Here is a 24,869-nt window from a genome sequence, read left to right on the forward strand (position 1 = left end):
GGTCGGTAGTGGAATCAGCCCTTCTATTCTGTCTGGGGAACTGCTCACTGGAAACTGGACCGTCATGAGACAGGGTTTTCCTGAAAACTGGAGCAGCATTTTTCCTGAGAGAACCCCCTTGTGTGATTGTTTTTTCTTGCAACTCACATACCTATGCCTCTAGGGTCAAGGTAGGTTTTCCATCCCACTGCCTCATGTCCTCTCCGTGGTCACGCAGGTAAAACCACAGGGTGCCCCGTGGTGTGTACCTTCTATACCCTCTCTCTTGAGCAGAAGAACGCTGACTCCTAATGGCTGAGATATTGGTCCATACAGGTGGAGAATAGGACATATCCTCTTTGAATTGCTGGAACTCCCGGGACAGTTTCTCCACAGCCGAGACAAGGGAGGAGGAGACAGTTTCTTCGTATTCCCGGAGTCTGCTAACCACGTCATCCACCGTTGGTGCTTCTTCCTCTTTCCAGGACAGTACTGCCAATGAACTGGCATACGACGCTGGTGCGCTCCGTACCAACTTCCGCCACATGGGTCGTGTGCACTGGACTTCATCTGGATCTTTGGGCTTTTGGTCATTGTCCAGGTCACTATAAACCACCTCCAGCACGGCTAATTCTCTCAGGTACTGGATACCTCTCTCCATAGTGGTCCATTTGCCTGGGCGATATATAACATCTTCCTTGAAGGGATACCTTTCCTTCACGCCTGACAGCAGTCGCCTCCAGAGGCTGAGGACCTGTGCCCCTTGTCCAATTGCTTTGTCAATGCCCCCTTCCCTAGCAAGGGATCCCAGCTGTTTGGCTTCCTTCCCCTCTAATTCCAGGGTACTGGCCCCATTCTCCCAGCATCGGAGCAGCCAGGTAACAATATGCTCGCCTGGATGATGGCTGAAATCTCTCCGCATATATCGCAGCTCACTCATGGATAGGGATCGGGTGGTTTCCGTCTCGTTTATGAGTTCTTCCTCTTCCTCCTCCCCTCCTCGTGATGGCCCTGCTCTTCCATCATCCTTTTCTAAACGACCTGACTTCCGCTTCAAAGATTTCTTCTTCTGTACAGGGGCGATGGATACCAGCAAGGGTTGGTCCTCTGGTTCAGCTGTAGTACCCGTCGTGGGGGTTAGAGTAGCTGCAGTGCCCGTCATGGGAGTTGGAGTAGCTGCAACGCCCGTTGCGGGCGTTGGAGTGGCCGCAGTGCCTGCCATTTTGTCATCAGATCCAGAGACCTTCTCTTCCCCTTGACGGTTCTAAATAGTGTTGAACAGGGCTCGGTAGGCATGGGCCAGGCCCCAGCACGTTGCCGTAATCTGGGTCTCTCTGGAATTGCCAGGGTAACAGGATACGTTTTCCAAATATTTTACTAGTGTTTCAGGATTGTGCACTTGTTCAGGGGTGAAGCTCCAAAACATTGGAGGTGACCACTGTCCCAGGTACTTTCCCATACTATCTCACACACCCTGCCCCTCATAACTATCCAGCCTTGGGGCAGATCTCTGGGTGGTATTCTTAAATAGTTGTTTAACCTTAAACAAGGCCTGAAACACATTCAGGAGTCATAGCAATAGGAACACGCTGGTTTGAACATCCCAAGGATATTCAAAATCCTGAAGAGCTATTGTAATCAGCCTGGAGGAGAAGGGGAAGGTGAAGGAAGCTATCTCCCCTGTAAATTGGCTCTCCGAGGAGAAGGGGTAAAAAGTGTAATTATTAATAGTTTCTGAGAAATAGCTCCTGAAGCACAGGAATGACGGCAGTGCTGAGTACAATCTCATGACCAATACTTTTATCATACCATAAGCCAGCGTTACACAGTGTAGCAAAACGATAACCTTAATCCATCTCCCAGAGATGACAATCCCCACGTAAATACTGACAAACAGCAGTATATACAGCCAGTAAGGTGCTACATACCAAAACTTCAAGTACAGATTCGACAACTCTGAGAGCAAATAAACCAACATTGTGACCAGCGACTACTAAACTGATATAATGAATGCTTATAAAAATTTGTTTTAACCCACTTGGGTCAGATGTGTCGTTATCTCAACCCTTCGAGCCCCACGTTGGGCGCCAAAAAAGGACTGTTGTGGTTTAACCCGCAGGCAGCCAAACATCACACATCTGCTAACTCACTCCTCCCCTGCCACAGTGGGACAGGGAGAGAATTGGAAGGGTAAGAGTGAGAAAACTCGTGGGTTGAGATCAAGACAGTTTAATAGAACAGAAAAGGAAGGGAAAATAATAATAATAATAATAATAATAATAATAATAATAATGGTAGAATATACAAAATGAGTGTACTCGCCAAGCAATGCCCCGAAAAAAACAGCGATCGCTACTTCCTGGATCACGCCTACCATTCATATACTGAGCATGACGTCATATGGTATGGAATACCCCAGTGGCCAGCTGGGCCAGCTGTCCCGGCTATGCTCCCTCCCAGCCTCTTGTGCACGGGAAGCTGAAAAGTCCTTGACTAGCCGGGTACTTAGCAACAACTGAAAACATCAGTGTGTTATCAACATTCTTCTCATACTGAATCCAAAACACAGCACTAGGAAGAAATTTAACTCTGTCCCAGCCAAAACCAGGACACCAGAGTACTCTGCTAAATAGCTCCCTGAATAGCCTGAAGTTTTCTCTCCTGAAGTCCAGGGTAGCAACTCTGCTGTCCTTTTTTCTTATTACACTGAAAATTTTGAACTCAACCATTTAATGATTGCTGTGGCCAAGACAGCCACCTACCATCACATCCTTCACGAGTCCTTCTCTATTCACAAATAGCAAGTCTAGGAGGGCATCTTTCCTAGTTGGCTCACTGAGTACCTGTGACACGAAGTTATCTCCTACAAACTTCAGGAATTTCCAAGACCTGCTCGTCACAGCAGTATGATATTCCCAGTTGATGAATCTCCCATAAGGACAAGGGCTACCGATCCAGAGATTTCTCCTAATTGCCTATAGAATAACTCATCAGTGCTATCATCCTGGCTGGGCGATCAGTAGTAGACACCCACTACAACATCTCCTTTGGTTTCCATCCCCCTAATCCTCACCCAGAGGCTCTCAACCATATCATCACTAACTGTAATGGTTGTGCAATCAAACCTCTCCCTTATATATAGTGCGACACCTCCACCTTGCCTGCCCTGCCTATCCTTCCTGAACAGCCTGTAGCCCTCCATCCCAGCACTCCAGTCGTGGGACTCATTTCACCAAGTCTTACTAATACCAATGATATCGTAGCTCTGGGAGCTGACCAGTGCTTCCAGTTCATCCTTATTGTTTCTCATACTGAGTGCGTTAGTATACAAGTGTCCTGGTTCCAGCTGGGACAGGGTTAACTTTCTTCCCAGTAGCTTGGGGGGTGTGCTGTGTTTTGGGTTCGGTGTGAAAGGAACGTTGATGGCCCATTGATGCTTTGGCTGTTGCTGGGTGATGCTTGCACCGGGAGGGGGGAGCACAGCCGGGGTGGTGGACCGAGCTGGCCAATGTGGTATTCTATACCATGTGACATCACGCTCAGTATAAAAACCAGGTGTGTGTGGGGGCTCGCCCCCCGTTCGTGACACGCAGTCAGCGGTTGGTGAGCGGTTGCGTTGTGCATTGCCTGCTTTGTATATTCTGTTATTGTTGTTGTTCTCATTGTTATTATTACTGTTCTACTTAGTTTTATTTCCATTATTAAACTGTTTTTATCTCAACCCGGGAGCTTTCCTACTTGTGCCCTCCCGATTCTCTCCCCCATCCCACCGGGGGGGTGTGATCGAGCGGCTGCGTGGAGTTTATTTTTCCTGGCTGGGGTTAAACCACGACAACAAGCATTTGAGATATGCTTCTGAGCCCTCCGTGCTCCCAGGAGCAGTGTAAATGTTCCCACTAGCATTGCCACCCTCAGGCAATGCCATGCCACCCCTTGGCTTACCTACTGCTATCCTGTTGGTATCCCCTTCCCCCATCGATTCTAGTTTAAAGCTCTCTCGATCAGCCCTGCCACCTTACGCCCAAAGACGTGTTTTCCCCATCGGGACAGGTGGATCCCGTCAGGCCCCAGCATACCTTGTCTCTTGAAGGCTCTTCCATGGTTTAAAAACCCAAAGTTTTGGCGGAGGCACCAGTCCTGGAGCCAGGTATTGATATCCTGGTCTCACCTGTTTCTTCCAAGGTCTCCCCCCATTACTGGGAGGATTGAGGAAAATACTACCTGTGCTCCCGAAGTTTTTAGCATTCTTCCCAGGGCTCTGAAGTCTCTTTTGATTGACCTCAGACTTTTTGTTGCGACATCATTTGTACCCATGTGAAAGAGCAGGAATGGATAGTAGTCTGAAGGTTGAACTAGGCTCTCCAGTCTTGTGGTGATGTCCCTAATTCGGGCCCCAGGGAGGCAGCAAACTTCCCTGAAAAGAGGGTCCGGTCTGCAAATGGGTGCTTCTGTTCTGCACAGGAGGGAATCACCAATGACCATAACTCGCCGTTGTTCCTTCTCGGCACTGGTCTTAATGCAGGTCTTGTTGCGAGGGGTTGGTCTCTCTGATCTTGGCAAGACTGCTTGCACAGGTTCCTCCTCTTTCTCATTATGCGCTTCATCTACCATACCCAGGGCCTTGTACTTGTTCTGTAAGGGTATCTTAGAGGGTAACTTAGAGGGTAAGGAGGGATTTCTCTTACCGCTCTGTGCTGTAACCTTCTTCCACTCCTCCTTATCCCTTGTGACACTGCCTTCCTCCTGGCACAAAGCAGATCCAGGACCCTCCTCCATAGTTGCCATGCTGAGTTGGCTTGCATGCATCATAGATGGCAGAGTACGGCTCCATTGATCAATCTCCTTCTCAGACTCTCGAATACTCCTCAGTCTGCTCACCTCCTCCTGCAGCTCAGCCACCAAGCAGAGCAGTTCATCAATCTGGTCACACCTCCCACAGGCTTGCTTGCAATCACTTTCCACCTCTAGGAATCCACACATCCCACAGCCGGAAACCTGGGTGGTCGCGTGCTTGAACAGGAGCTCTGTCTGTGTGGCTGCATTGGTTCTACCAGGTGCTAGAAGCTCAGGAGAAGCAGGGGACACTGCTTTTTGCCGGGTGGTCACCATGCTGCCGCGCACCTGCCTGCTACCGTGCACCTGCCCGCCAATCAAAAGTCAGAGTAGGGTAATGAGAAATAAAACCAAATCTTAAAACACCTTCCCCCTCCCCTCCCTTCTTCCTGGGCTCAACTTCACTCCCGATTTCTCTACCTCCTCCCCCCGAGCGGCACAGAGGGAACAGGGAATGGGGTTTGCGGTCAGTTCATCACGTGTTGTCTCTGCCGCTCCTTCCTCCTCACACTCTTACCCTGCTCCAGCGTGGGGTCCCTCCCACGGGAGACAGTCCTCCACTAAGTTCTCCAACGTGGGTCCTTCCCACGGGCTGCAGTTCTTCACGAACTGCTCCAGCGTGGGTCCTTTCCACGTGTCCTTTCCACAGGGTGCAGTCCTTCAGGAACAGACTGCTCCAGCATGGGTCCCCCACAGGGTCACAAGTCCTGCCAGCAAACCTGCTCCAGCATGGGCTCCTCTCTCCACGGGTCCACAGGTCGTGCCAGGAGCCTGCTCCAGCGCAGGCTCTCTACGGGGTCACAGCCTCCTTCGGGCGCATCCACCTGCTCTGGCGTGGGGTCCTCCACAGACTGCAGGCAGATATCTGCTCCACTGTGGACCTCCATGGGCTGCAGGGGAATCCCTGCTCCGGCACTTGGCACACCTCCTCCCCCTCCTTCTTCACTGACCTTGGTGTCTGCAGAGTTTTCTCTTACATATCGTGTAGAGAGGAAATTAGAAAGGCAAAAGCCCAGCTAGAACTCAACCTGGCCACTGTCGTGAGAGATAACAAAAATTGTTTTTACAAATATATTAATGACAAAAAGAGAGCCAAGGAGAATCTCCATCCTTTATTGGATGCGGGGGGGAACATTGCTACCGAGGACGAGGATAAGGCTGAGGTAGTTAATGCCTTCTTTGCCTCAGTCTTTAATAGTCAGAGCAGTTATCCTCAGGGTACTCAGCCCCCTGAGCTGGAAGACAGGTAGACCACATCCACAGTCTTTCCCTCATCCACTAGGCGGGTCACCTGGTCATAGAAGGAGATCAGGTTGGTCAAGCAGGACCTGCCTTCCATGAACCTGTGCTGGCTGGGACTGATCCCCTGGTTGTCCCACACATGGCTCGTGAGCGCCCTCAAGACGAACGGCTCCATAATCTTCCCCGGCACCGAGGTCAGGCTGACAGGCCTGTAGTTCCCCAGATCCTCCTTCCGGCCCTTCTTGTAGATGGGCGTCACATTGGCAAGCCTCCAGTCGTCCGGGACCTTCCCTGTTAACCAGGACTGCTGATAAATGATGGAGAGTGGCTTGGCAAGCTCCTCCACCAGCTCCCTCATTACCCTCGGGTGGATCCCATCCGGCCCCATAGACTTGTGAGCGTCCAGGTGGCGTAGCAGGTCGTTAACTGCTTCCTCTTGGATTATGGGGGGTTTATCCTGCTCGTTGTCCCTGTCTTGGGCCTGGAGCACAAGCCTTATGAGGAGCGGCTGAGGGAACTGGGGTTGTTTAGTCTGGAGAAGAGGAGGCTGAGGGGAGACCTCATCGCGCTCTACAACTACCTGAAAGGAGGTTGTAGCGAGGTGGGGGTCGGTCTCTTCTGCCAAGTAACTAGCGATAGGATGAGAGGAAATGGCCTCAAGTTGCGCCAAGGGAGGTTTAGATTGGACATTAGGAGAAATTTCTTTACTGAAAGAGTGGTCAGGCCTTGGAACAGGCTGCCCAGGGAAGTGGTTGAGTCACCATCCCTGGAAGTATTTAAAAGACGTGTAGATGAGGCCCTTAGGGACATGGTGTAGTGGGCATGGTGTTTTTGGGTTGATGGTTGGACTCGATGATCTTAGAGGTCTTTTCCAACCTTAATGATTCTGTGATTCTATGATATTCTCACTCCTCTCCCGGCTGCTGTTGTGCAGCAGTTTTTTTCCCTTCTTAAATATGTTATCACAGAGGCACTACCGCCGTCACTGATTGGCTTAGACTTGGTCCGCAGCAGGTCCCTCTTGGAGCCGGCTGGCATTGGCTCTATCAGACATAGGGAAAGCTCCTGGTATCTTTTCACAGAAGCCACCCCTGCAGCCCCTCCGCTACCAAAACCTTGCCATGCAAACCCAATACACATGCTTTCCCTAAAAGCAGTTCCTGCTGTCACTACTGGAGACAGAGTACTGGTCTAAATGGATCATGGGTCTGACCTAGTAGGACATTTCTTATTTTCCTCAATAAAAAATGTTTTTTTACTCTGAGAGAAATAAAAGATTAGCATTTGTGATAGTCATGTCTTTCAGTGGGTTTTATTTCATTCTTCATAGTTATATTATTTTTATACTTATGCAGATGATGGTTTTCATATGCTTTCAGATAAAGTATTCTCACATTTCTTCTCAAAGAAAATGCAGCATTTTTTTCTTAGTCTTGAATAAGAACATTAAGACATTTGGTCTTACTAGTGACCTGCGAATTGTCAAATTTTAGCTTCTTCAGAGACATAGCTTAAACGTATTATTGTGGAACAAAGTGCAAACATCATAAATCTATTAGATTTATGTCAACCACAAGTATTGATGTTTGTATACTTTAAAATCACCATATGCATTTTCTTTTTTTCTTTCTTCTCAGGAAAGGAGACTGAGAAAGCCAAAGATCGGTGTGATAAAGCCACTATGAAACTTCATATGTTGCATAATCAATATGTATTGGCACTGAAAGGAGCACAGTTACATCAGCACCAATATTATGACACTACACTTCCTCTGTTACTTGATTCACTACAGAAGATGGAAGAAGAAATGATTAAAGCCCTGTAAGCTGTATTTTCTTATATATTTCTAATTTCCACATTTTTTGTGTAATATCCTAATTAATTCATAGTATTATTAGAAAATAATAAACCTTCATCAATTATTTGTATATCAAGGAGTAATGAAAAAGCTGTTTTCATCTTTCCATTGACAACAATTGTGCATAGAGAAGTCTATTCAAATAAATGCATATAGTAGTTTTAAGGGGTTACTTAAGCATTTTTATGAGAGACTGTCTTCTCAGAAAACTTTTAAAATCTTAGAGATTAACTGCAGTGTTTATAGTTAAGCTCATGCTTTATCCTTTACTTCAGCTGGAATACTATGGCAAGTTAACATGCTTTAACTTGGTCAGCCCTGAATTGGTCAGGCAGTTGGACTAGATGATCGTTGTAGGTCCCTTCCAACTGAAATAGTCTATTCTTTTCTATTCTATTCTATTCTATTCTATTAAGTTAGTTGCCTCTCCAGTAGCCTTATTTTTATGAAATTCTGCCGGGAACCAATTTGGTTTAAAATGGCCAACAGTCTTGAAAGTCATTTGGGAGGAGGGCCAGACAGATGCATGGTTACTCATGTGTGTGCAAATAGCAGGATCATATAAACCTAATTTCATTGTAAGGAATCCAGCCTTAAAAATACGATTACCTTTTTCTGAAAGATCATTCTCCACATCACTGATGAAGATGTGTAAACTGATATCTCAGAGAATTGTCAATGAGGACTCTAAGCTATCTTTTCTGATTTATAACCACCATGTTGCCTCTTTGACTTTCCTGAAGAATATGAGTTGGTTTGGGATACTGTTCCATTGGTCTTTCTCTAAGACATTCTGAGGACTGCAATTAAAAAATATTTCTTGTAAATCACTTTTACTCTAAAAGAAAAAGTAGTTGCCTCTTTTTGTAAGTATTGTTCATTTAGATAGGAGGCACTCTTCTATATCTCATTTTCTTACCTTTTCCAAAGTCTGCATTCATCTTGACTTCAGCACATAGGAAGTGAAGGAGAGTTGGGGGTTTCATGCTTTATATGCTTAGATTATGCGGCCAATATTAACTGCCTCATGAAGTATCATTGCTCCCTTTGATTCTGGTGCAGGTATGTAAATGAAATAGACCTCTATAGTAGTCTCTGCACAGTCCTTTTAATTTTGTATGTAAAATCACAGCAAGAGACTTCAGTTAAATTTGTGTGCTGTAATTAATGTGATTTTTCATAATTGTGAATTATGATATTCGCTGAAGGGTTTTATCATTGAACAAGAACCTATTGAACCCAATTTTCTTTGTCATCTTTGAAATAAAAACCTGTAAAAATATTCTTGTCACTAAAGAAATGTTTTCAATGAGATCTGAATTTATTGGAAAATTACTGCTGTCTAATATCTTTGGGCTTAATTCTACAAAAGGAGATGGTGATTTCAAGTGTAGGGGTTGGTGTGGCTATCTGTGTGAAATATACTTTGTTAATAATCTTGGTTTTGCAAATCATTTAGTTTGGTAAACTTGAAGTGTATATTAATATCACTAATTATTTTTTTTTTAGTAATTAACATAGATTCTGTTTCTCTTAGATCTGGCATTGCTGTAGTTGACGTTAATGAATTCTCTTGTCTGTTTTCTCCTTAGAAAAAGTACTGAAGAAATACAAGCAAATAATGCTTTTTATAAAATAAACATAACTTGAGATCTTATCCAGGAAAAATCTGCTGATACTTTTTTTTCCTACACGTTCCTCTGGGTTGGTCAAAATTCATCAGTATTTAAAAAAAAAACCTCACCATGCTTCAGAACCTGGCAAGCCAAGAAGTTTGTAAAAAATAAAAATTAAATAGGAAATTATTATGAAGGGCTATTTATGGAAAGCTAAAACTTAAAGAGAGTAGGAAGGTATTCTGGGGAAATATCACTGGATGCTATTAAATGTAGTGGTAAAATATCACTTGTTCTTTTCTTTTACCATTCCCTAATCACTTGCTTTTGCCCACTGTTGCGGGCAGGTCATTAGGCTAGATGGCTCGTACTTTCTCATGTTAACTTTTTGTTTGATTTTGTTTCTTCTTGTAAATATATGCGAACTTGTGATTTATGCTTATTTTTGCCCTAATGACCAAATAATAAAGTGTAGATATGAAAGAGAACAGTTAAAGCAATGGAGAAAGTCAGGTCTTAAAGGAAATGCACACTGACTATTTTTTGACTCATTTTACTGTATGTCAGAATATACTTATTTTGTCAGTCAAGGGAACATGAAAAGCTTCAGTATAAATGATAACTAGCATAAATTTTCAGGTCATACAGAAGGGTGTCATCAATGAGCTGTATACATTCCTTTTCCCTGTAATCTCTACAGCTTTAGTTTAGCTACACTACATGTAGATGCACTGTAATTAGTATAAGGAGCATGGTCTTGGAGACTCAGCCAATCTGTAAAGAAGAGGTCACAACTGATCTGTTATTTCTTTGAGTAATATATGGTCTTTTTTTTTTCTTTCTCCCTTTTTAGCCAGTTGAAACAAGAGTGTGTGGTAACAGAAAATTGAAAGTTTGAAGCATCGTCAATGCCATCTATGCCTTCAGTGCCATGTTATACACTATAGTGTTTTTTTTTTCTCTCTAGAAAAGGAATCTTGGATGAATATAGCCAGATCACCAGTCTTGTAACAGAAGAGATTGCGAATGTCCATAAAGAGATCCAGACCTCCATTGAACAGATAGACCCTAACTCTGAATATAATGACTTCATAGATACTCATAGGTATAAGTTTTCATCTTGGTGTACATGTTCATGTTTCTTCTCGAGGAAAAACTTGTATTAAACTACAACACCGCTAAAGTGATCAGAGTTGTATTTGTTTCTGTTTGGTTCCTTTTAAATTGTTATTTGTAAAGCATTATCCTAATTTAAAAAGCTGTTCCACTTGCATGTGCAGAAAGTTCTCTGAATGTCAGGTTTTTAACCTGACTGTTTCTTCAACCATCCATCTCTTTGGCTGTCTCTAGAAAAACAGAATTCCAATTACTATTATCACATGTGAAGAGCCATAACTTTGGTACTGGCAGCAGACTATACATAGAATCATAGAATCATAGAATCATTTAGGTTGGAAAAGACCTTTAAGATCATCGAGTCCAATCGTTAACCTAACACTGCCAAGTCCACCACTAAACCATGTCCCTAAGCACCATATCTACATGTCTTTTAAATACCTCCAGGGATGGTGACTCAACCACTTCCCTGGGCAGCCTGTTCCAGTGCCTGACAACCCTTTCAGTGAAGAAATTTTTCCTGATATCCAATCTAAACCTCCCTTGGTGCAACTTGAGGCCATTTCCTCTTGTCCTGTCACTTGTTACTTGGGAGAAGAGACCAACACCCACCTCACTACAACCTCCTTTCAGATAGTTGTAGAGAGCCATAAGGTCTCCCCTGAGCCTCCTTTCCTCTAGACTAAACAACCCCAGTTCCCTCAGCCTCTCCTCATAGGACTTGTTCTCTAGACCCTTCACCAGCTTCATTGCTCTTCTTTGGACACATGACAACCCAGATTCAGCGTGAGCTAATTTAGTGTGTATTTGGATGCATTTTGCATCCTGGGCTAAGTTAAGTTTCTCTGCTATATTTCTCTCATTGCCCATATTCTAGATAGATAGTTTAAAGTGAACTCTAGGTACCCCTGTATACACTGCAGTTATTGCAGAGTAAGTAGTGCCTGAAACAACAAAATATGCAGGTAATGCAAGAAAGTTTTTAATTCAAAAAATAAACTTTATTTGCTGTTTATTGAACTGATATTACATATTGGTACATAAGTGGATAGTCCTAAGACTTCTTGCATTATGCTTTTTTATTAATGTGCAAATTGATAATTGTCATGTGCAGATTTATAGCTGGGTCAGCTAAGAGTGGATCCATGCAAATAGATACCCCCTGAAAACCTTGATTATGTTGTGATCTTAATTCAAAGAATTATATTCTATTTTGTTCTCTGGTATGTTTTTAAGACTGTGTCCTTTATTTAAAGGAAAAAGAATATATATACTATTGTTTTTACTTTTATTTCATATGTAATTTTAACTATATTCTAGTTATTAATAATTCAAACCAAAACAATTTTCTTTACGATCTACTTAAAGATACTTGTTAATTTTGCAAATATAACTTTTATTTGCTAAATTAGGTCATCAGAAGTTGTTGAACAAGCAATAGAGTTTGATATGTCTTTACTAGAAGAAAATGAAAACCTTCAAGCTAATGAGATCATGTGGAATAATCTAACAGCAGAAAGTTTACAAGTCACGTAAGTTTTCTTTAAAAACTTTAATCCTTTAGAAATTCTTTCATACATGATGTCTAGGCTCAATCAGCTCATTGCATAGCTGTGTCCTGACTTTTAAGGTCCAGTTTCTGAAATAATATTTTTAAGCTATAGACTCTTGCCCATTGCACTTTTTATTGTTCCTTTGCACAAAATACTCCCCCCCAACCCAAAAAAGCAGCACTTGACTGAACTTTCGATCTAGTCTCTTCTCCTCCCCAGTTAATTTTTATAGTGCCCCAAATCCATCATGAATTCTCCTCGGGAACTTAATAATTTTCTCAAAGGTGCTTCCACATTCAGTATTCTAGGAAAATACTGAAATCTGTCTATGAAGCCACTGAGTATAGTGATGTAGTCAGTGATGTAAATTGCCAACCAGGAAAAGTTCATAAATACATTTGTTTTACCTGTTTTGTAGGTATTCTGCTTTTGTTTTCCAAAGAAAATTCTTACTCACTGTTATAACCTTTAATATGTATTAATTTACTAACATAGATGTAGCTGTTGTATTACATTTCATGGAACTTTTAGCTATTCAGGGTGATAAACTACCTCTCTACATATTTTGTTAATCTATTGTGTAGTTTTATCTTTTTATTAATTTCCCCAACTTTAATCAGTTGTTACTGGGGAACAAATCTCCTGCAGAGGTTATTATCTTGTCAATCTCATCTTTTGCCATAAAATGTTCTGATGCAGTCACTTCTGAGATTGCAAAAATTAATTGTATATTTTTTTTTATTGATTATAAGCAATATAAAATGGTAAATTCAATAATTCATTGGTACATGATGTTTTTTGTCTGTAATATATTTCACTCTGACTTATTTGAGGTTTTTCTTTACAATGTATAACTGATCCAAATAAGAAATCAGTGTATTTTTTTTTAATTTGTCTGCTTAATCAAACTATGACCTTTGTTTCATGCAGATTTTTATTAAAACCAAAATAATAGTGAGAATGTATAGAAGTGAGACATTTCAAATGTAAATACATTACAGTGTGTCTTCTGTAAATTATTCTAAGCCCTATGTTTCCTCAACACTACTGAGATTCTCTGGGTTTTGTTTATTCTTTTTCAAGGTCATTAGTTGTCCTCTGTTTTTCTTGTGCAATCTAATTATTTTTCATAAATTTATTCTTAAATAGGTATTGAAATAACCTCTTCTATATAATGTCTCAGCTTTCTTTGTCAGACTCCTCCTCAGTTCCTAAACAGCTTCATCTTTCTTATGAAAAGGCCCATTAATGAATAAAGCCCCTCCCTCCTCTTTAAACATTTTTCTGTTTATAATATATTCTGCATCATTACTAAATTGAGATTATTCCTGCACAAACTATGTATATGTTGTAAAGCTAGCTGTACTTCAGCACAGTTACAAGGAAAAAATATATACTAAATCTCCCTTTTGAAAGGTCTTACAATTTTTATAAGATTCTACCTTCCACAGCTCAAAAATAGAAATAACTTCTTGTTTGGCTTGTCTCCCATATCCCAGTGTTTAGAAATAAGCCATCAGCATGTCTAAGCAAAACAGCTTAAACGCTGCTTTTTTAGCAAATGATTTTGATGAAACTTGTGTTTGTAAATAAGTATCTTCATATTTGCATAAATATAATTTTTTAATACAACTTCCAGTGTGTCCTGTTACAAAGCTTATATTCATGAACTTTAAATTCTTTGATACATTTGAGAGAGAAATTTTATGGTGTGATTTTATTTTTGGAACAGGAATCAAATAGCTCTTTGAAGTGTTGCTGTATGTCCACTTTCTGGTATGGATTATATTAGGGCCTCTGAGCAAATGAGTCTGTATTAGGTCAGACTAAAGATTGACCTAGACAATTTTCTTCTCTCTGACATTAGCCCAAAAGGAAAGTCTAGAGAGGAGAACAAGAACAGGATGTGTGTGCATTCCCCAGAATGTTCTCTCAGCCTCACATAATTTGCAGATTAGAATTTTTTTGAGCCAGAAGTAATATTTGTTTGTAATAGCCTTAGATGTATTTTTCTTTCATGAATTTGTCCAGTCAGTTTCAATATGTGTAAGAATCTATTGTCCACAGTATCTTAGGTCAAGGAATTCCAAAGATTAACTTAACATTATGTGGACCTGTTACTTCCTAGTTTCATTTTATCACTCTAAGCTCTTGTTTTGGAAGACAATAGGAACAATGTACTCCTTTCCACCCCATTCATGATATTGTAAACTTTTATCATACTCCTGCTCTGTCATCTTTTTTTTTCAAAGCAGTCTTTAGCTTTAGTCCTTCCTTTCCCAAAACTTTTTATCTTTTATTAAGCTTGTTATCTTTCTTTGAATGTTTTCAAGGTTACTGTATTGTTTTTGAGATAAATGACCAGAATTGCACAGGTAATCCAGATGCATAGATTACAGAGAGGCATATTGAGGTTTCCTATGTTCTTGTTCTGCTTAATTTTTAACAAATCCTAGAGAATCTTTCTGTTTGATTTTTCTGACCACTGTTGAGTATCAAGCCAGTGTTTTCATGGAATAGTCTGTTGTAACCCCAAGATCTCATTTCTTAGTGGTAACGGTCAGCTTAGAGCCATTCACTGTATAAAGTTTTGGATTGTTTTCCCCCTTGTATATTTGTTTATTTTAATACACATTGAGATTAATCTTCTAAATGGTAGTCCAGTTACTGATTCTCATAAGATTCAGAAAAATCCTTTTGCATTATTCACATTCAGCCCCTGCCTTTACTACCTCAAATAACATTGTACTGTCAGTGTTTTTTGTCACTTTTTAAATTGTTGTTTCATCTAAGTTATTATGAACATATTAAGCAGTGCAGATTTTTGTGGACCTCTACTAGTTATCTCCTGGCACTGTAAAAACTGACTATTTATTCTTATCCTCTTTTTTCTTTTTGTAATTGTTTTTAATACAAGCAAGAACCCTTCCTCTTATGACTGCTTAGTTTTCTTTAACTGCTTTTGCTTGATATACCTTTTCAACTGCTTTTTAGATAGCTTTTACTATAGTCTTGCTTTAAAACTACTAGAAAAAATATAACATGCTTGCATCAACTTATTGTGCATTGACTAGATATTCTCAAGTAAGGTCAGTGTATTACATCCTTTATTGATAGATGATGGCTTTTTAAAGATCCATTCTGTATGTTCTGAAACAATAGGAATTTGATTGTTGATCTTTAGAGTTGAGATCATGGGCTTGGATCTTCAAAATACTACATCGTTATGTTTCTGCAGAGGAAAACTACCTTCAGTATCTAGCAAATATAATAAATCCAATACATATACTGGGTTAATTTCCCAGACATTGAATGGATTAGAAGATATATGTTAATCCAAAATCAATAATTTTTTGACAAATCAGTCATTTTTTTGAGTATATGAGAAGAATGACAACTTTACATGCATTACTGAAGGTTTTAATAAAATATATTCTAAGGATAAGTGATGAGAAAACTGGCTCAGTTTTACATTTTCAAGTAAGTTTATATTTATGAATAAATAAGATTTGACAGAGAGAGGTAGTTAAAAGTCAGTGTTTATTAGGGAACTTTTGTAAGTAATGAGAGATGTGGTGTCTCCCAATAAATATTGATGACTATCATAGATTAATATTGAGATATTCTGAAAAGCATAACAGAATAAACCTCCTCTGACACTCCCCAAACTGGAACAGTTTTGGGCAATCAATCTGTGCAGTATCAAGTACTATATGTATTCTGCCTTTGTTCCACTCTTTTCTATAATACCTTTTTATTGAAATTGTGCTTGAAAATACAGGGGAAACAGAGTAAGATACTTGAAGATGGATAGATGAATGCCAAGAAGGAAAGGATATTTTTTATATTATTCTCCCAGCTTAGCAATTGCTTGAAGTCAAAGTATATTTTTTTATATGCGAGCCTTTTATCTGCTTTGTGTAGAGTTGACTGAGAATTATATCGCAAACTCTCATTTTACATTTGTTGACTTTTTTGGTATTGGAATGTTTGCCAGTATAATTGCAAAGTGTCAGTAATGGTTTTAATGTGCAATAACAGTTTCTCAGTTAATGTTGAATATTCTTGTACAAATTTTACCTTTATTTTGGACTTACCATTACCAAAAACTGTGCGGCTTTAAAAAAGTTAATCGTATAGAGAAGAATATACAGATCACTCTTATACTAAAAAGTATTGTTTTAACTTGCAATGCAAAACCTACTGATTCTGGTTTTATTATTTCTAGAGATGAATACATCACAACTACTGATTGTACATATTTATCTAATGTGTACTTCAGCAGTCTGAAGGCTTTTATTTTTCATATAACTTCTCATGAATTAGCAATATATTAGGAAGGCATTAATCCACATAACGCATCATGCATTCTAGAGAATGCAAGCAGCAGATCATTCTGTAACTTTGTATGTATCCGCAATCTAGTACGGATTCTGTAATAACATAGGTTAATAATATAATATAAAGGTACAGCCACAAAAAAGGCCAATGACCAGCAAATAACATATTTTGAAGACTAATGCTCCTTTTCATCTTTAGGAAAAAAATTTAAATGTTTCCAAATATGTTCAGTTTGTGTATGCATACCATAGATCTCTGAAATGTATGTATTACAGGTTAAAAACAATAATAGAAGAATTGGTTCAGACACAGCAGTCACTTTTGAGCAAAGAGAAACTTGTGTTGGAACTAGAGAAAAAATTAGAAGAGTCCTCTAAGACTTGTGAAAAAACATCAGAGTAAGTATAACTAAAATATCAAAACATAATAATTTGAAATAAATTTGTCTATAATGCAGTTCCTAAGACTTAAATATGAAATAACCTGCACTTACATTGTTTTGCTTTAGTGAGAAATGATTATTATCAATGACAACAAAAAGTTAGTTTCCCATGTCTTAAATAAACCTTCCCCACTCCAGATCCTAATTAATTAGAGAACTGAGCAGCTCCTTTAATTTAGTTTAATTGTCATACTGTTGGGATGGCTCAACGACTGGACCTTAGCAGTGTAAATTCAGCTTGATGGAACAAAAGGAGTCAATTCAGATTGTCTCTCTGACATTTCATTGTATAGGTATGATTTTACGAAAGACTTTTCAGAGCCATATGCAAGATATGTAAAATTTCTTATGCAATAATGTAGAACCAATACCCCATAATACTGAATAGTAAATAATGAAGGTGAGGGATTAATTGGTGTTTTACAGTGCCACATTCATTATAAATAATCATTTTTGATCAAGATTATTGGTCTTTTTTCTAACTCTGATTAAGTTTCACATCACAGTCTAAACTGTAGTTATAACAACAGATAAATAACTTCTGTCTGTAGTGTTGTTTTTCCAACTTCTGTCTGTAGTGTTGTGATCAGTTGGAATCTTACTCACTTGGTCATAAATATTGGTTTGCAATACCAGTGAAGTGGAATGCAAGTCCTCAGATAATTCTGTCTTCATTGAAAAAGACTGCTAAGCTCTTTGTTGAAGGCATCTTGTAACTTGATACATTGAGTAGTATTTTATTCATATATGAAACTTTATATATATGTGTAATTGTTCTGATTTGATGATTTCCTGTTCTTTCTTTGATAGTCTACACATATACTCACAGTATGTATATTTTCCCATTTTTCAATTCTTGACCTACCTTCTTTGCTGCATATAGCTTAAAGGATAAACACTTTGAAATATATGAGTTTTGTGGGTTCTTTAAGCATTATGACTTTGTTTCTCCCTCATGCTGCTTTTTCCTTAGGAATGTTTCTTCAATATTGTCTTGTTGTCCATTATATCTCTCTGAAAGTGGTTTTCTATCCCTGCCTTTCCTGCTGTAGGTAGGCTCCTTTGATCCTGTAGCAGATGTTTGTATTGTTGAGGAGATGATCTCAGTGTAGACTCCATCTGTATCTGTGGGTCTTTTAAAAAGCATGGGATCTGGCTTAGATTTCTAGGTGTAAGACATAAGCTTCCCTGAAATCACCCATTCTGTTTTGGCATTGGTTATGTCTTCCACCAACAGACCCCATTTCATTTTTAACTGCACTGAAGAATAACCAGGATGTTTTTGATTGTTTAGCTCTTCTTATACAAGTACTTATGGTCCCTAGAAGGTCTCAATCAACTGTTGCATATTCTTGACTGCTGTCACATGATATAGCACCAGCCTCAGCACTGCAAAGCAAGGTCAAAGGCAAGGGCAGTTGAGCGATGAATGAAAGCTTGCCTCTTCTCACCTTCCTTCTATTTTCTCCTCATCCCGTAGGAGAGTAGAGTGGGCGAGAGGCAGGGTGGGTGTTTGACTGACGGATGGGGTCAACCCACCACAGCGGTTTTTGGTGCCTCATGTTGGTCTTCTCACAGAGCTCACACCTGCAGCCTCCCAGCTACCAAAACCTTGCCATATAAACCCAATACCACTTTCCAATCTGTTGCCCTGATCTGGTCTCACAAGGACTCTTCACACAAGATCGTACTCTGTGAGATTGATAGCTCGTTAGCCACAAGGACCATAAAGTTTGCATTGATGGAAGCCACAGCTAAAGAATTTTATAGGGGCTACTTCTCCATGCATAGATGGAACAGGGAACATTCTACATGTGATTTTGGCAAACTGAAAATATTTAGTGTTTCAGATACTTTTCAGCGGATGGCCTGGTGCACATCTTGCCACAGTTTGGGAAAGAGAACAGTTCATGTCTTTTAACATGCAGGATACGTCTTATTATGTCTGGATCATGATGAGCTGTAACCATTCAGAGTTTGGGATGTTTTCATTTTAGCTGATGTTGTGTATTCACCAAAGCCTTGCTGATAGTGGAAGGCCATCATTTTCACAGGGAGATCTTCTTTCTTTTTTCTCTCTCATAATGAAGACCAGACGATAGAACATTATCTTGAGTGGAGATCGTTCACTTCTTTGTGTGATACTTTTAAACTTCTGCAGTCTCATGTCAAACTTCACTTCCAGGACCTCCAATTGTGTCTTCATACATCGTACTGATCCTTTCCCCATGAATGTTCATTCTGCTGATTATCAGAATTTTTTTTTGTGACTTAGTACAATGCACATATTTAGGGATATGACTTTTTATCTTTTCCTGCCAACAAGGATTTTATGACAGTGTGTTCCCTTATTATTTTGGAATAATCATCTGGCTCAGGATCACTTTGTGAAGAAACAATCTCTTGATATCCATGATGTTTGGCCTGTAGTGCATTCAGAATATATCTATTTCATGTTCAGTGTTTACATGTACAGGTTATGACAGAGCAACTTCTTGCTGCATCAACAAACAAGGTTGAATCAGGTCTCCCCTGCTTTGTTGGAGAGGACTGAAGCTGTGGATGTGTGGAATTGTTGATGAGGTTGATATTTGAATTGTCTTTTCTGGATTTTCCAGCTCTCTTGTGGGCAGTGTCAGCAGAGCTGCGTGAATCTCGTTCATGAGTACAACAACCAACATCATTCGTGAGAGAGGAATTACATGAGCCAGATTTGTTTGTTGCTAGGACAAAGGAGAAATACTTTAATTTCTGCTCAGGAGTGGGTTGTTGTCAGGGATAACTTCTAAATTTCTTTTTTTTCCCCTAAGAATTGGAGAGCTGGCAGGAGGGTTTGTCTTCAAATAACCTTCAAATAACCTTGTGGTTATTCACAAGGTGTAGAGTGAAAGAATACTATGATTTTTCTCTACACTGTCCTCATTCTTGGTAGTTCTGGTCCCTCAACCTGCTTCATCTGTCCTTTCAGACCGTGAGAACTCTGCACCTCTTTCTAGATTACATGTCTCTGGGTTCCAGTTGAGTGCTTTTAAGGTTGTCTGTATTGCACCATGGATGGTGGATGGTTCTCTGTGTTAGACAGCTTCTGTCCATCTTTGGTTTTGGCAGTTCTTGGGGGTAATATGAAAGTGTCCTCTAGGTACTTGTATATGCTCTAAGTAATCTGCTTGTCCTTCACTACTGCTTGATTATGTCTGTTTTGGAATATCTCTTGGAGTTGAATGTGGGTGTTCTTCTATATCTTTATGTGAAAGTCTGTCTTACGGCCATCTTAATTTAATTAATCTCTGTTCTTTCTTAGTGAAGAAGTTAGTTTTTCAGTATTTCCTTATTCTTGAAGGTTCATGCTTCTAGGACTGAATTTATACTTGATACTCTCAGTGTAAGGAGGACTCTTTCCTTTTATTGACACAGGTCTAGATCCTTCTGAAAGTCCCCCAGATTTAACTTTATTCATTTTTGGGAGGACTGAGCACTCTGGAGCTTTTGGGTTTTTTTGGGGGTTGGTTTTATTTCCCCCCTCTGTGCAGAATCTCTTCAAATGGCTCTCTATTTGCATGCAACAAAGGTGGAAATCTTGATTGCAGCATAGGAGATATTGGTACAGTCTTTTTACATGGCTGTCTGCTGTGAGGCCACTTGCAGGGTTGTGGGTCATCCCCCCCCCCGATCTGTTTTAAGCACTATCATGTCCCTGAAGCATTTAAAGCTGATAGAGCCTTCAGTAGGCTGTGCTACAACTGTTGTTTTAGAAAGGAAAATCTCAGGTCTTCTACAAGGCGCTATTTATAGGGTAACAGTTTGAAGTTTGTCAGTGTAAGAATGTAGGTATGAAGTCTCTCTCAAAGAAAGAAGAATCAATAAATAGACTAAAAACTGGCTAGTGGACATGAAATATAACTGTAACTAAATCTTCTTACTCTGAATTACTGAACTTTTTTTTTGTTTAAATCAGTGACCTGGAAGAAAACTATCTATCTATCTAAAACATTGAGATGAGACACTAGTAAATTCACATTGCTTTATGTATTGTGCTTGGCTAATTGTCTTTTTCCAAATGTAAACTTATACACGCAAAAAAGAAAGCTTATAGGGGTTGAGAGTGGCTGTTGGTCGGTCTTTGGGAAGGTGTTGGAGTTAATGGGAGAAATTTGAAAATGCTCTTGCAATCTCTAAATCTATAAATGGTGAAATACTATATCAGAAGACTGTGGTATAGGTGAGACTGCTAATAGAATACAGGGTCCAGTTCTGATAGATGTTGAAAAATGGGGGGGGGGGGTCAGCGAAAAGCCATAAAAGCATGTAGAAGATGAGAAAGAACTTCTTTTAGCCCCTTATGGAGTTCAATTTGTTTAACTTAAAAAAAAGAATGTTAAAGAGTGTTCTGACTGCAGTCCAGAAATACTTATGCAGTAGAGGACCTTTCAGTCCAGAAGATGGAGACAACAGGTATCTCTAACATGGAGCCAGACCAATTTATACTGGATATAAGGTGAGTTTAATAGTGAAGATAATTATTATAACAGCTATGTGGATTGCAGTGGATTCCTCATCACTGAAAATCATAATCTAAAAGTGTATTTCTTCCCAAAAGGACAGGGAACCCTAACGGTTGTAAATTCAACTGAAGTGGATGAAAATAATAATTCCTTCTATATTTACTACAACATGATTTTTCTTTTTGGAATAGCTAAGTAGGTGTCTGCTTTCATTATCTTGTAGCTTTGAGAATTTTCTAATATTTGCTTCATGTGTTTATGCCTTTGAACAAATAATTCTGAGGACTTCTCACACTTACTTATAAAAGGTTAATAATTTCCTTCATTACATGGATGGATAAAGTGAAAAAAGAAAAACAAATTCCAGTACTGAAAATGCTTTATTCTATGTAGCTTTCATGAAGCAAAATATGTATTTTAAATCATGTGTTTTAAAATTGTTTGTTATTTTTCTCTGCAGTATTGTACTCTTGCTGAGCCAAAAGCATGCACTGGAAGAACTCAAGCAAACAGTTCAGCAATTAAGATGCTCTGAGGCAAAATTTGTAGCCCAGAAAGAACTACTGGAACAAAAGGTTCAAGAAAATGATGGGAAAGAGCCACCACCTGTAGTGAACTATGAAGAAGATGCCAGATCAGTCACTTCTATGGTAAGCTTTGCATTTGTTTAACTATATCATGCAGCCTTGCTATTGTACTTTAGTCCTGGGGTCAGAGGCCAGTCAGGGTGTAGCGGGCCTCAGATCCTCAATAACCCCACCTCCAAAACCCTAGAGGTCGACCTCAGGTTTCTCCTGGTGTTTTCTGCCAGAGGCTCCAGGTCAGGCCATGCTCCATGGCTACTGTGTAGAACATGTTTCTCGCAGCTGTTCCTTACTGGACCAGCTCAAGGGCTACCGCATGAGCTATCCCCTGTTTGATCTGTTGAGGGCCCCAGTCGAAATAATGGTTCTTCTTTTGGGTTCCTCGATAGAGAGGGCTCACAAGCTGACTATAACTCAGAAAGCCTATTTCCAGAAAGTCACAATGCCTAGGAAATCTTGTGTTTCTTTTTTATGAACTGGTGGGGACATGGCTGTTATCTTGTTGATCACATCCATAGGGATGTGCCGATGTCCATCCTGCCATTTTATTCTCAAAAACTGGATCTCCTGTGCAGGTCCTTTGACCTTGCATTGTGTACTGGTTCTGGCTGCGATGGAGTTAACTTTCCTCATAGTAGCTGGTATGATGCTGTGCTTTGCATTTGTATCTAAAACAGTGTTAATAACACACCAGTGTTTCGGCTACTGCTGAACTGGGTTTGCACAGTGCCAACACTTTCTCTCTCTCCCCAAAACTCAGTAGGCTGGAGGTGGGCAAAAGGTTGGAAGGGGACATAGCCAAGACAGCTGACCCAAACTGACCAAAGGGATATTCCATATCATATAACATCATGCTCAGTAGTAAAAGCTCAGGGAAAGGAGGAGGAGGTGGGGATGTTCATGGTTATGGCGTTTGTCTTCCCAAGCAACCATTACGTGTGCTGAGGCCCTGTTTTCCAGGCCTGCCAATGGGAAGTAGTGGATGAATTCCTCTTTTTGCTTTACTGGTGCATGCAGCTTTTGCATTCCCTATTAAACTGTCATTATCTAGATTCACGGTTCTTCTCACCTTCCTTCAATTTTCTCCCAATCCTGTAGGAAAGTAGAGTGGGCGAGAGGCAGGGTGGGTGTTTGGCTGCCAGATGGGGTCAACCCACTACAGCCCTTTTTGGTGCCCAGTGTGGGGCTCAAGATAACAACAGTTTTGATCTGAGTGTGCTATAGCTGTCGTAGTTGTTAATTGGCAGGCTTTTGTGCAGGTCACAGAGCTTGCTTGCTTTACTGTATAATAGAGTCTAGGGCTTGTTAGTGGCTGCTTTTAGCTCTTGCCATTTGCTGTGCTGCTTATCTCTCTATTTTGCTGTGCTGGGAACAGTTTGATAAAAACAATGACCATGTGCTTAGCCCTGGCATTGATGCCATTCCTGTGCTGGCTGGGCTATCTTGTAGAGAGAATGAGGGATTACACCTCCCTTTTCTCCTCTGGGATTGATGTGCATAGTTTTGTTGCACAGGCTCCTGAGGTTCTTGCACATCCTCATGTAAGCTGTTTGATCCTAGTATCTAAGACTGTTGGCTTTTTGTGGGTTTGTGGAACCTGGTTTCATCCTGGTGTAAGAGGAAACAAGGCACCTTGCCTACGAGGTACCGTTATGGAGAAATCCCCCAAACTCTCTCCAGGTACTCAACATGCTGGGGTGCCTCTCTGAAGTGCCTGTACACTAATGCATGCAGCATGGGGAATAAACATGAGGAGTTAGAAGTCTATGTGCAGTTGCAGGGCTACGATCTTGTTGGCATCACGGAGATGTGATGGGATGGCTTCCATGCCTGGAGTGTTGCAATGGGTGTGTACAGGCTCTTCAGGAAGAACAGGCTGGGAAGATGAGGAGGGGGAGTTGCCCTTTATGTGAGAGAGCAGCTGGAGTGCATGGAGTTCTGCCTGGGGATGGATGAGGAGCTGACGGAGAGCTTATGGGTTAGGATTAAAGAGAGGACAGGTAAAGGTGACATTGTAGTGAGTGTCTGCTATAGGCCAGATCATTGGTGAACGAGACGGAGGACCTGGTTACATAGAAAATGGAAAAGGCTGAGGTACTGAATGCCTTCTTCACCTCAGTCTTTACTAGCAAGACCAGCCTTCAGGAATCCCAGGTCCCAGAGACAAGAGGAAAAATCTGGAGCAAGGAAGATGTACCCTTGGTGGAAGAGGATCAGGTCAGGGAATACTTAAGCAACCTGGACATGCATAAGTCCATGGGCCCTGATGGGATGCACCCACGACTGCTGAGGGAGCTGGCAGATGTCATTGCAAGGCCACTCTCGATAATCTTTGAACGATCATGGCAATTGGGAGAAGTGCCCGAGGACTGGAGGAAAGCAAATGTCCATCCTATCTTCACGAAGGGCAGGAAGGGGGACCCAGGGAACTACAGGCCAGTCAGCCTCACCTTGATCCCTGGGAAGGTGATAGAACAGCTAATTCTGGGAATCATTTCCAGGCACGTGGAGGACAAGGAAATCATCAGGAGTAGCCAGCATGGATTCACCAAGGGGAAGTCATGCTTGACCAACTTGATAAACTTCTGTGATGAAATGACTGGCCTGGTGGATGAGGGGAGAGCAGTGGATATTAACTACCTGGACTTCAGGAAGGCTTTTGACACTGTCTCTCATAAGATCTTGTATTGGGTTTGCATGGCAAGGTTTTGGTAGTGGGGGGGGGGGCTGCAGGGGTGGCTCCTGTGAGAAAATGCCAGAAACTTCCCCCATGTCCGATAGAGCCAGTGCCAGCTGGCTCCAA

At 40.7% G+C, this 24,869-nt stretch overlaps 1 protein-coding gene across 2 annotated transcripts in view; it reads left to right on the forward strand.

Moving 5' to 3' along the window:
- Nucleotides 1-24,869, forward strand: part of LOC142074827 (tyrosine-protein kinase Fer-like) — a 285,525-nt gene that overhangs the window by 93,385 nt on the left and 167,271 nt on the right. For both annotated transcript variants that reach the window (XM_075135710.1, XM_075135709.1), the window contains exons 4-8: nt 7,692-7,875; nt 10,496-10,633; nt 12,057-12,176; nt 16,814-16,936; nt 21,943-22,132. In XM_075135710.1, coding sequence (XP_074991811.1) covers nt 7,692-7,875; nt 10,496-10,633; nt 12,057-12,176; nt 16,814-16,936; nt 21,943-22,132 — 755 coding nt within the window. The remainder of the gene's footprint in view (nt 1-7,691; nt 7,876-10,495; nt 10,634-12,056; nt 12,177-16,813; nt 16,937-21,942; nt 22,133-24,869) is intronic.

Source organism: Calonectris borealis, chromosome W (genome assembly GCF_964195595.1).
Source record: "Calonectris borealis chromosome W, bCalBor7.hap1.2, whole genome shotgun sequence".
NCBI classification, from domain to species: Eukaryota; Metazoa; Chordata; class Aves; order Procellariiformes; family Procellariidae; genus Calonectris; species Calonectris borealis.